Source organism: Zootermopsis nevadensis, unplaced genomic scaffold (assembly GCF_977971745.1).
Source record: "Zootermopsis nevadensis isolate Lab colony 2312 unplaced genomic scaffold, Znev_1.0 Znev_ptg000061l, whole genome shotgun sequence".
Lineage (NCBI taxonomy): Eukaryota > Metazoa > Arthropoda > Insecta > Blattodea > Termopsidae > Zootermopsis > Zootermopsis nevadensis.
Genome location: NW_028259192.1, coordinates 20,192,047 through 20,205,552, shown reverse-complemented (window position 1 = coordinate 20,205,552; position 13,506 = coordinate 20,192,047). Strand labels below are relative to the sequence as shown.

The following is a 13,506-nucleotide window of genomic DNA, read 5'->3' as shown; positions in this document are numbered from 1 at the left end:
AGGGATGAATTATGTAAATGTTGTAAATATGGATGCTGCCATCTTGCTGTTACTATGAACATTTGGTACACACATTACATAAAACACTTATGCCAAATTGTCATCATACCCAGAAAACGGCCCTCATTATGTATTTCTAGCTGCCATATGCCAAAGGGCTTCTCTCCCCAGGTATGGACAGACATAAATGGCCAGGCCTGGAAACCGGCGCGCGAGACATCATGAGGACGACGGGCTAACAGAGTGGCTCGGGTTCCAGCTGGAGAGGTTAGATGGATCTGAAGGTCGCCTCTTCTGGTTGATGCAAGGCTTACTTTAGCCTAATAAAGACAAAACCAACTTTTTTAACCTTTATGGAAGTTTATGTATTGTCATGGAAGTAATAAAATGTCTGCTATATTAGAAGGTCAGATACTGAAGATGATCTACAATACTCAGTTTATAATGAAAAATAACTGCATAAAAACTGAAATTTTACAGTATTGCATTTAGGACAAAACAACCAGTCAGCAGTTAGCAACAAAATACTGAAACAAGTTAAAATGTTGTTTAATGGCGTCTAAACTATTCTCAATTCAAAGCTTTTAAATATTCATTCCATCAATATTATCGTATTACAGAACATTCTGAAACATAATGACAATTCAGAAATAATTAATCTCCTGCCATGCCAGCCAATTTACTGTGCCAAGACGGTACTTTAATTAGGTAGCAATTATTTCCTTCCATGTATTTTCCAATTTATCATTCATTAATCACTCTATCATTCATAGCCTGAGCTACTGAAAGTGTCATTAAACAAACCACAAATAAATAAGACATAGATAAGTTTGTAGAACTTCTGTCTATAACAAATGTGATCCTCAAGTACAAATTCTTAAAATATGCAATGTTTGGAAACTAAAAGTTACAGCTCTGTATAGTTTACCTGAACATGTTCAAGGAAGTTAACACCAGCACACTCCCTTACATGAAGCTGGAGACTCACATGACTCTTTGGTGGTATAAGTCTGAAACCATTACATAGAAAGTTATTAACAATCATTACCAAAAGCAAACACCATTAATTGTTCATAAGCGCAGCTAAACCTAAAACAGGAGTACTACCGGCAGAAGAAATTCTGCTATTCAGATAAATTACCCAGTGCTTACAGTTACATAAAGTAACTTCTTTTCAACGACAGGGAATGAAACATGGATCATCTGGTGCTTATCCAAGACAATTTCTCACCAATGAAATTAACTCTCTATACAGAATATGTATCGTGCTCTTTATTTCTTTTACTGGGATAAATCAATTGAAACTTACTTCTCTGTGTGTGGTGCAGAAACTTCACATTTGTGCTGCTCTGGTACAGTCTTCCAGTTGCGAGCCAGCTTCACCATTTCATAAGCGTCCATCAGCCCATAACCAAAAGAATGGCTCACTGAAACACATCATCATAACAACAGCAGCAGCCACAACAATAGTAATACCTTTTACTCCGCTGTAGTTTCAGGATTGGCAGCCATGAAATACATTTCCCCAGTAAGATGCAAAGCTGAAAGACACATCACTTAAAACCTCTCTTATTGGTAATCACACTGAAAAACACAGAAAACCACAAATACTTCCTACAGATATCAGTCCAGTGCAGAAGTGCAAAAGATGTTCTGTCAAATGCTTTTGACGGCATTTGAGGCCTCTTGTATGGTATGAGAAAGTAAGAGTATCTGTGAAGTAAATTCTGATATTCCCAATGGCAGGCTGAAGGTAAACAAAATAAATGTTGGAACGATGACGAAAATGTGGCTCGAATCCTGGTGAAAGCTTCATATTCCTTGACTCAACAAAGGAGTGTGGGAAGAGATATAAACTGTATTTGGGTAGTCCTGATCCTGAGAGCTTTGTTATCGAAGCCCTCACCTCATGATCATCTCTATGTAAATCATTACAGCTTTGTAACAGAGGCATTAACTGCACCTAAAAATATTCTCCTTTAACTACTTTGAATGAAGTACTGTAGAGACTAATGAAACATAACGACTCACCATTTCTCCCAACACCATTCACCTTCCAGTCGGAAGACTTCAGGCTGGCAGGCCGTGCAGTGCGAACTACGATGTGCTGCATGTCTCGCCATGTCAGTTCTCTGTTTGATTCGAGTGCCAGGGCACAGATGCCAGCCGCCAATGGTGCCGAGGCTGATGTTCCAGTGTGACTACTTGTGCACTGGTGGTGTAAATCTGTAGTCACAACCTGTACGTGTGCAAAGTCAGCTGGTATGAGATGGTATGTGCATATAGCTCTCCATAAATAATTTCACTGTCACAGTTAGAAGTTGGAGGACTTGCTTTATTGGTTAGCTGTTGCTGCTTCAAGAATCCAATACTATTAACATAATATTCATCATAACCAATTGGCCTACCCTCCTTTTACATGTGTAAACATTAATATTTTAGCACCCCTAGTAACCAGGGCGTGCAACTAAAACATGCTGTGTGATAAACTTTAAGTATGAAGATTTCTGTCTTCTGGTTGATGTTAACCAACGTTTCAGAGGTCATACTGCCTCCGTCATCAGGGCGATGATGGAGGCAGTATGACCTCTGAGACATTGGTTACATCGACCAGATTACACGGTGCAACAACCCAGAAGACAGAAATCTTCTTACTCACCGCCCTGATGATGGAGGCAGTATGACCTCTGAAACGTTGGTTAACATCGACCAGACTACACAGCGCAACAACTCAGAAGACAGAATTCTTCATACTCATCGCCCTGATGACGGAGGCAGTATGACCTCTGAGACATTGGTTACATCGACCAGATTACACGGCGCAACAACCCAGAAGACAGAAATCTTCAAAATTACTTATCTTTGAGGATCTTTATCTGTGATGTCATAAACCATGAAAAAATGGACTGTACTGTATGTGTGATTGTCTCATGAGACTAAATACCTGTTTCTCTCCAGAAGCCCCGCTGCTGTACGTAGTAGCAAGAGTTGAGCTGCATGCCTCTGAGTACCAAGGAACATACCCATTTTCTGTTGCGCTACTGATGGACAGCGTCCAGATGGAATTTGTGTAGCCATCACAGTTGCAATTATCATAATCGCGACCTCCATTACCAGATGCCCAAACAAAAATAGAACCTTTCCCAGATCGGCCCTGTAACAATCAGTGCCGAACATTAAAATAAAATGATGACCAGAAAAATTCAGTGGGGAGGTTAATGAATCCATATTGACTTCTTATTGAGCTCACAATCATCACAATTTTTATGTTTTTAAATTGTAACACTGCTTGGATATGGATATACTCTCTCAAACCAAAACTGGTCATGCAGCATCTGAAGAATGGACAACAATCATTTCACTGCATTTACTCAATTATTTATGTATTTGTTTGTGTGTCTGTCTGTCCATCTGTTCATTTGTTTATTCAGATAGTCCACCCTGTTCTGAGAAAGTTCAAATCCATTGTCCGTAACATCTACTTTAATGTCATCCTTCCATTAACATCTTGCTTTCCAAACTGGTCTCTCCCTCACTGTATGCATTTCTGTACAACAGCGGTCCCCAACCGTTTTGTGCCTACGGGCACATTTGAGAGTTTATGAGATCGTGGCGGGCACCAACCAATTAACAAAGCCAAAGTTTCTTTTCTCTGGACAAATAAGATATGGACACCAAATAATACACAAAACAACACGACGTTTAATGATACAAGAAACCGCGCAATCAAAAATACGTAGTTTTATAAGTACAATTATTATTACTCAAGTGGGAAGTTAGTGTGAAGTTTGGCACTGCATTTCATCGGCCAGTTTTTCAAATTTGGGGGTGTAGGATGATGTTGATGGTCGCAAAGAATAGTCAAGACGGGCGTCAGTAAGTAGAGATCTGCGCTTTGATTTTATAATGTTTGTGGTTGAACAGCCTTCATTATTCAGTACAACCTCTTTCCGTAACAACACAGGCACCCAAAAATAGCCTTGGCGGGCACCATGGCACCCTCGGTCACCGTGTTCGGGACCACTGCTGTACAATATTAGCAGTAAAAGTACTGATCATGAAACTCGGTTTCTCGAGTCCACTGCTGAGGTAAAAAGTTTAACATCTACACCAAACTATTGGCAGAATTATTGTTTATATTCTGTATTAATCAAACTACAAGACATGAACTTTTTCATAATTTTGCAACTGAAAAATAAGGGGTTATCTTCAAATCACAAAAAAAAGTGCACAAATTCATTGTGACAAATGTTTACATCATCTCTCAGTAGCTACAAAGTACCAAATATTTTCAGTGTCAATAGCACTTCTACCCATAACACGAGCACGCTGAAGTTGATGTATATGTAATTTCAGAACTGTATTAAATAATAACTGTTACAAAAATACTTCTCAATATTAAAACTGATACAAACTGCATTTCCAGGAATTTAAGTTCTAAGATGAGGAATCACCTAACATTTAAATACAATATTTTACCTTGCAGTTTCTCAGAGAGAGAAAAGAATTGAAACTAGAGATAAAAACATAATTATTAATTCTTGTTCATGGCCACGCACATCACCAAAGCATCAACATGGTACAGCGGCCACGAGTGGACGATCATACCCAAACAAAATAAACAAATTTACAGATGAACAAGCTGAATGATAAATGTTAACTGACATTAGACTTAGTTTCTAACCTTTGTGACACCCTCAATGAAAGCCCTTGTGGCCAGTTCCCCTGGGCCATCCACGGTCTTTCCGTCATCATCCGGTCCCCAGGAGGCGCTGTAAATATCAATATGCTGTGGATTGAGACTCAGGGACCGGGCCTCCACAGCGTCTGTCACATCTCCATCCAGCATCCTTACACCTGGAGTGACAGTGGTTCTTACATCGTGCAGGAAATTGTACATTACAGATCAATAGTGAAGTTGGTGGTGAACCATTAGACTACACGGATCATGAAGATCATAAAAAGTCTATCACATTTGTGTGGTCAGTTGTTCAAATCTCACTCAGGGCATTAACTATAATACGAGGGTCGCTCATTAAGTAATGCCCCACATTTTTTTTCTCAGCCAATAATGAAGATAGAAAAGTGTACTTTTACATGCTTGAGATTTGATGTTTCCCGCGTTCGTGTACGGAGTTTCAAATGATTCCAACCGATAGCGGAGCTGTAGTGAACTGTTAAATTGGCGTCTGTGAACGACTCTCGTTACAAGCAACGAGCTGTAATTGAATTCCTTGTTGCTGAAAAAGAAACTGTGGTGAACATTCATAAACGTTTGTGTGCTGTGTATGGAAGCTGTGCAGTCGATAGGAGCACCGTTGGTCGCTGGGCTAAGAGAGTTAAAGCTTCAGGAAGTGAAGAAACCGAGCTCCGTGATCTGCCGCGCTCTGGGCGTCCTGCCACAGCCACCACTCCAGACATGTTGAACCGCGCGGATGCCATTATTCGTGAGGATCGGCGCGTCACAACTCGACAATTGGCCCAACAGCTTTCAGTCAGCAATGGAAGTGTGATTGCAATTATCCAGGCTCTCGCATATTCGAAGGTGTGCGCAAGATGGGTTCCACGAAGTCTCACAGCAGACCACAGGATTCAAAGGAAAACGATTTCTTCTGAATTGTTGGAGCGTTTTGATGCTGAGGGAGAGGTCTTTCTGTCCCGGATCATTACAGGTGACGAAACCTGGATACACCACTTTGAGCCAGAGACAAAAAGGCAGTCAATGGAGTGGCATCATCCTCAATCACCGAGAAAGAAGAAATTCAAGACAACTCCCTCCGCCGGAAAAGTCATGATGACTGTCTTTTGGGACAGTGATGGGGTCATTCTTGTGGATGTGATGCCAAGAGGTGCGACCATCAATTCAGACGCGTACATCAGGACCCTGAAAACCCTCAAGAAGCGTTTTCGACGAGTTCGGCCTCACAAGCATCCAGCAGAAATTTTGCTCCTGCACGACAATGCACGCCCTCACACAAGTCTGAGAACCCGGGAAGAAATCACCAAATTGGGTTAGACGGTGCTACCCCATCCACCCTACAGTCCAGATCTGGCACCCTCCGACTTCCATCTCTTTGGGCCACTTAAAGATGCTATCCGCGGAACAAGATTTGAAGATGACGAGAGCGTGATTCAAGCAGTGAGGACATGGCTACGTGCACAGGACAAGAGCTGGTACCGGCAAGGCATGCATGCACTTGTTCCACGCTGGCGTAAAACCATACAAGTTGATGGGGACTATGTGGAAAAATAGTATGTGTAAAGGAAACATTGATTTATATTGTCACTAAATTTGAGCCATCTTGAATAAATATGTTCTGAGGAAAAAAATGTGGGGCATTACTTAATGAGCGACCCTCGTATCTTTCATAACCACCTATTAGTCTCCTCATTGTCTTGATAACCCAATTATGAGGTTCTTGCATGGTGCAAGTATTACCTAACTAACTCAATGAAGCACAGTCCTTCTTGAGAAGATTATAGTTGCTCAACTGGTCAAGAAATTAATCTTTTATGAAACCTGAAAGTTCGCTGCTATGGCTTAACAATCCTAGGAAATATCAAGAATGTGGGACACTAAGAAAACCAGGCACTCACCACCAACGCTAGCACCATAAGCTACGCCAACGGCACACAAAGAATTATTGGCAGTGGCTGCAACTTCACCAGCACAACGTGTTCCGTGGCGATTAGAGTCGATTAAGTCATACCTAGGCATCGGGTCATCATCATGGTTGTTAACATCGTAGCTTGCTTGTGGGTCCTGCAACAATTGAATCTACCATGAGCTCTGCAAATAACCAAGCAGCCAGTCTTTCACACACATTATGACTTTGAAGCACGAAATTTGGTGATGGTTACATTCGATATCTATGTTATAGTTTAAAAAACTAAAATATATGAAAGTATGAGACTGAGCAGTGGTAATGCTGCGAAAGGGGGAAAATTCATAATACATAATTTCAACACATAACAATATAAATAAATGAAAAGTAAATTGACATCACGAGAAATTCCACAGGTGATCGACGATGTTTTAACTACTTGTAAGTCTGGCAGATGGCGGCAATCATTTTTCACTGAAAGACAATTTATAAAAAGTAATTTGTTGTAACTATGATACACTTCCTTTGCTCATTATCATTATCAGAACAAAAAATAGTCACCACACAAAATTATTGAACACTCCTTAACAATAACCACGAAACAGTTTGTGATACATAAACCAGTCTAAAACACGTGGTACCGGGAAAGGGTGTTTACTATAAGCCGGCTGTGGGGACTGCAGCCCCGATACGCGCTGTAAAAGTGAACTGCCCGTCGCTCCACCTTGCACCTCGCTCTCTACTTTTGACCGTCTAGCCGCGCTGAAATCCTTTCAGCCGGATGATAGCCCCGTTCTGTTTATCACTCCTCGCCCGTGGACTTACTATCAGTTCAGCCGATTAGTGGATAATGACAACGTAAGGGGCAATATTAAAATAATGATACAGAGGAAATAAAGTGTTACAAATTATATAAACACAAACAATATTTTTTTGAAAAATTATAGAGGGTGCTGCAGCTCTTATGGAACACACCAGAAGGATTTTTTTAAAAATACGACATTCATAAAAACATGAAACTTACCTGTGACTCCCTATGAACTCTGCCAGCCTTGCCTATCTTGTTGCGAGCAGACAAAATCGATTTTTAATATAAATTCTTCCGGAAATCAGCAAATGATGTAAGAGAAGTCCTAATGCTTACTGAAGTAGCTTACATTTTTGAGGACGATAGTTATTAAATTTAAAGTTTCTTCTTGATACGAAAACAGAGAAGTATCAGCGTGTATTGAAGAGTAGGCTGAGCTGGAATTGATCGGAGAGACGTCAACTTATAACTGCACTGCAAAACGCCACTGGGACTTATCTCTCCCTCATTCCCATGGGAAGAGGCAGACAGGAAGAACAGGAACTTGAACCATCAGCAGGGGATTTCAATAACCGTATTGTTTTTGCTGCGCTGTAAATGGAATCGATTTGATAACTGCTTCATCTTTCAGCTTCCACTATACCGGGATACATATTTCTTGTGTTCTGCGGAGACCTCACCAAGCTCGGGGCGTGACTATTACGCGTACCATCCTAAATGAAATTAATTAGACCCGTTTACAGTTGTCGAAGGAAAATAAATGTTATTATTATATATTTTATTAGAAAATCCACGTTTTATACCATATCGTGCGATTTAGAAGAAGGAAACTCTAAAAAGATAAATTTCTGCCGTTCAAGGGCGTTTAAATTGCTCAAAGGAACTGCTCATATAATTTTATAAAAGCCTATGACTATCAGTTCGTTTAATAAAATGCAAGTATTATTCTTAAGCATTTAGTGATATAATACTAAGTCTTGTATTCAACGAAATATGAAGGAAAACAGTTTCCAGCAGCAACCATACACAAACCCACACAGTGACCCAATCCAGAAGACAACAACCCACAGAAGTGATGAGTCCACTTGGCTAACACGGCGTAAATCAGAGGAAGATATTGAAATACATTTTTGCGAAGCAGGGTGTAAAATGGAGTCAGGCGGATCAGGATAAAGTCAAATTATGGAACAGCGTCTTGGTCACAATGAATTTTCCGGTTACACAGCCGCAAGGGCGTTCTTTACTATCTGAGCAGCTAGCGGCTACTGGAGAACAACACCACGCCTTTCACTTACTCCTTTAATGATGATATTCCACTCACGCGTACGAACGTCGTATGGGTTGTAGCGCCGTGCAGTCTAGAAGTTTGCCCGCGTTTCAGAGGTCCTTGCTGCCTCCACCATCAGGGCTAGAATACAAGGCGCTATAACCCAGAAGACAGTCACCTGGTACTCACCGCCGTGAGAACAAATCCTTCTACTCACGTAATTTCTGAACAGGTCAGGGTGGTCCTTCTCGAGCCCGTCGTCTAGGATGGTGACCACGACGCCTACGCCAGTGATGCCTTCCATCCAAGCAGGTTGGACGTTCATGTCCAGGCCCTGCCCTCGGTTCTGGAACAGAACAATTCTGTTAGGGCCAGTTCCACAGAAGACCTTATAGGAATAACGTATGCAGTCTAGTTTCCTTCAAGTATTTTAGTCCAAGTTCCGAGAATATCAAAATGCAACAGTTAACTAATATTTTGATCCATTTCTGCGCAAAATATTCACCAGCATAGGCCACTGATATGTAAAAAAAAAAATTTCGGGTACCTCGAAACATCCGTAGCGTCGCCACTATGTCTGTCATACACATGCACATAAATTATTATAAGCTTAGCTGCAATACGTCATTATCACAAACCAATTGAACAAATTAATATATACCTTGTATGAAGTTTGACTTTCAAGCAGTATAATGAAAGGCATTGACAAAGCTCTAAAAGTTGTGATAGTAAAAACATAAATGTGTTGGAAAGTATCCCAAAAGAACTTGGCTCATGTCAGCGTTTAGTCGTACATAAGCGAAGCAGATCTGATTCCCTTAAACAATATCAAAAGACTGACCTTTGTAAAGGAGACGCGCTGTTTTCTTTGGGGCGCTAACCGACATGTTATATATTGTTTACACAAACTCAGGGCTTCAACACGAGCATCATTTGTTGTATAAATTTTATAAACGCGTTACTGAATAATAATTTTCAAGCCGAGGAACTTAACAGCATCCGACTAGCACGTGGAATGTTCCCAGTTCGAAACAAAACCAGGTACAATCTATTTTGCTTCTAGCGGTTTTCCTCAGTCCCTAGATGAGAGAGCCGGAAGTATGTGAAATTAAGCCACTTCGCTCGCTCCCACATCCGTTACAGCTCATTATCATCAACCAACCTACGATATCTAATTTACCTACAATACATATATAAGTATAAAATGAATTCAACGAATGGTGGAAACTAACAGCATCCACGAGTTTCTAGTTCAGGGTGGATTTTAAGCGAGCTGCAGGTGAAAATTCTGCATCTCTGCATGTAATGTCATTCAGACATAATACTTTAAATTGACAACATATGGAATAGTATCGACATTTTATTCTATACAATTAAACATTAACAATATGACACTAAGGCACGGGCATGGGATACCAGAGACAAAAGAATAGAAGAGGCAGAGAGGAGAACTTCCCTCGGTTAGACAAAGACTGAAGACACAACATACTGAAGCCCATTTCAAACAGCGTAGTAAGATAAAAATAATGGGAGCAGAAGAAGACGGGGTTTCAGACGAGCGGAACGGAAGCCGATGTTCTGCTTCTCCCTGAGAGACGTGGAATTGATAGACTGCCACCATCCATCACGGACTGTCCACAAACAACTACCACCACCATTTTTCTTCGAAACCAATTTCTTACATATTTAACGCTTTCATTTAACTCTTCGCCGTGCCATTTGAATTAAATATCCCGAAGCACTTCCTTTCTTCATTTGCTTCTTAATTTTGTCCTTTTCTGAACGCATTTCTTACATTAAATTACACTACGATAAACATTGCGCGCGAAACTTAATTTTTCCAAGTTTTGGTGACGGACAATTTCATACAATTTACCCCAGCATATACTATATAGTTCAATTCTAAAGGGTTTTGAAGACGGTAGTTTACACTTAAAATTATTCATTGTCAGGACTTTATCCATCGTCTGTTCTTTAAAACCACGACGTTTCGGAGGCTGGTTCTGTCTCCGTCTTCAGGTGAGAGGTACCTACTCTGTTGGGTCCCTTAGATAGATCTAGTCTCTGTCACTGGACAATATAAATCGTGCAATTGCAGCGTTTTTCGGTCATAAAAATACATAGTATTCTGTATTTACCTTTGAATTTTTATCAGTCATTCCTAGTAACTTAATAAAGGATAATCATTTAAAGGATTCGTTATTTTCCGCGTGAAATATTTTTAATATAATAAAAATACTACATATATTTACGATACGTTCTTACGTCTAAAACGTTTCTGACACCCTATAGAACTGTCACGCTTACATATGCATAGAACAGGCGCACGCCTACTCAGACCCAAACTTTTTACATTTATTGATAAAGTACATTTGTAGTAACTAACCGCATCCCATTTACAAACGGTTTAAATAACCTGTACACTGATATATGATAGCCATTAAAGTTAATTTACATTTACCACGGAACGCATCAAACACTCAAATGGCATCACGATATACGGCTTAGTAACAAAACAGCGTGTAGTGACAGTAATTAAATTTTAACCTAACGGAATAAAATTAAAACAAGGTTTGAATTCTGTGTAGTGAAATCAATTTAAAACGAAGGCAAAAACGACAACTGATTGGAAGGACAACCACGTGACCTACCACTTGAAACGAGGCGACACTATGGTTTCACTGCTTGCGTTATTTTACGGCTGATCAAATGGTTTTAATAGCTGCCGTTGTATTAACATAATAACACGACTAAATAAATATTTGAATCAATCCTTTCCATGTTACCAATGAATAAGCAGTCTACAAATAGCTGTATATCTTTAACGTTTAGTTTGAAAAAAGAAACCTCTCCTGTTACGTAAAAAGTAAAGTAAAGTTTGTCCCACTATACGCCATGTAGGCGTTTGGGGTGAGTGGAGGTATAGCTCCTCTCTTCCTTGACCTCGGCACTAGATGGGGGTGAGTGGTCGGCATCACGCCCCGGCTGGCTTTACCCCCGGGAAAGGACCCCGGTACCCATTGCAGAGGAGGCTGGGTGGGCCCCAGAGCCGGTCTGGACGCAGAGGCTAGAGGAAAAATCCTCTGCCCCCGTCGGGGATCGAACCCCAGTTCTCCTGTTACGTATTTCTGTTTAATCTGTTAGGGCATTATTATTTGCTATTAAAATGTGCAGAGTAAGACACTTTAGCTTAAAATAAAACTCAGAGTAGTAATGTAAAGAAGAAAAACACATTGAACTTCTTTGGTGAAATGTTTTCCACTCTTTACTAATCGCCCTGGTGATGGAGACAGTAAGCACATCTGAAACGTCAGTAAAATTCTACTGGAGTACACGGCGAAACATCCCACAAGACAACCACCTACATTTTGCCGGGCGAATTTAATTTCAGTCCATGCCGATAAAATAAAACCTGCTGGTCACAGAATTCAACTTTTGTATATTTTCTTCAGAAACTCCATCTTATAAATGCAGGCTTGCTAAGATGCGCAATTCTTATTTCGCATGTTGTTTTTCCGATATGCAGAATATATAACGAAATATAAGGAAAACAAATCCGATATGTTTCAACTCCTGTAGGGACATCTTCAGGTGCACGTCTTTAATTGCTCCTTAGAGTAAATCACTCCACACTGTACAGTATAATTATGATTTTTAATAAGTTTAGAAAATGTATTCAGTAAATTCACATTGCGAGACACGGTTTTCTTCTACGCTCATTTTTAAATTTCTATCCCATCTCGGTCCGCACATTCAGCGTTGAAATGTTAGTTAAGATATAGCAGCAATTTGCACAGGGCACAGGTCACAGGTCAATGTCTGTAGACACATCAAAATAGAACGTTAATACTACTCGCACTGTACCCATGTCAGAGAAGTTGCCGCTCGTCACGGCGTTTCTAGTGTCTTGGAAGGGTGTTATATTAAATACCGCTACTGATGCTCCCAACTGTGAAGCATACACTGCCGCCTTGTTTGTAATATTGCACACGACTAGAAAGGCGTACTCTTTGGAGTACAATGATATTCGACAGGCGTTCTTCACGCAACAACACGTAGGTCCCTTTTTTGCAACGAAATTGCCCAAGGCCATCATTACGTAACGTTTCCCAACAATGGCCTTAGGTCATCCTTGCACTAATGTTGCAACCACGATGGTAGAAGCACAGGGATGTCCACGCATGACGGCCAAGTCAGACCGGTCGGGGCATTATCTGCGGTTTTACCCAGAGGGTAACCAAGCCCCTCAGGGACAGTCCCAGTGTTCCTGAGGACTGGAGGATCGAATCTGGGTTGGTGGAACAAAGGGTCTCCAACACGGCGAAGGCAAGGCCGTAGAATAATGTCAACAGGAATAAGAATAAACACGCTACACAAATAGACCGATATCGACGACCGGTGGTCGTCGCTTACATTAGGGCGTAAAGAACGCCTAACGAAGGGTCAGTAACCAAAGCCTCTAGTGCCATCTCTTCAAAAGACTGCAATTCGCAAAGTACAGTGTTATTCTTAGGGAAGCCAATGCTTTCCAGTGCTTTTTAATGAACGTTTACGCGATACTTCGTTTTCACGACTACAGCAAATGCAGCAGCAGCCGCCACAGAGCCCTTCCCACGACGTGGACGCTCTGTCTCCCGTTTTACGGCTGAAACGAGAGAACAACAAAACTGACATCTCAGCTTCAACTTAACGTGATCTGGATGTCCTCCGATCATACGTTGAATTAACGTTTTATGAAACCGTTCGTGCTACCAATAGCATTCCTAACGTAAGGGGCAATATTATAAAACCCGCTCTTCTCACATTAAAGGAAGAACACAGGCAAA

General features: G+C 40.8%; 1 protein-coding gene across 6 annotated transcripts in view; it reads right to left on the bottom strand.

The window, feature by feature from the left end:
* The window catches only part of LOC110835312 (furin-like protease 1), a 329,508-nt gene that overhangs the window by 21,863 nt on the left and 294,139 nt on the right, over window positions 1-13,506 (bottom strand). For all 6 annotated transcript variants that reach the window (XM_087340543.1, XM_087340544.1, XM_087340545.1 and 3 more), the window contains 8 exons: window positions 8,898-9,026; window positions 6,598-6,763; window positions 4,685-4,857; window positions 2,945-3,154; window positions 2,032-2,239; window positions 1,310-1,427; window positions 929-1,010; window positions 110-320 (listed from right to left, as the gene is read on the bottom strand). In XM_087340543.1, the coding sequence (XP_087196669.1) occupies window positions 110-320; window positions 929-1,010; window positions 1,310-1,427; window positions 2,032-2,239; window positions 2,945-3,154; window positions 4,685-4,857; window positions 6,598-6,763; window positions 8,898-9,026 (1,297 nt within the window). The remainder of the gene's footprint in view (window positions 1-109; window positions 321-928; window positions 1,011-1,309; window positions 1,428-2,031; window positions 2,240-2,944; window positions 3,155-4,684; window positions 4,858-6,597; window positions 6,764-8,897; window positions 9,027-13,506) is intronic.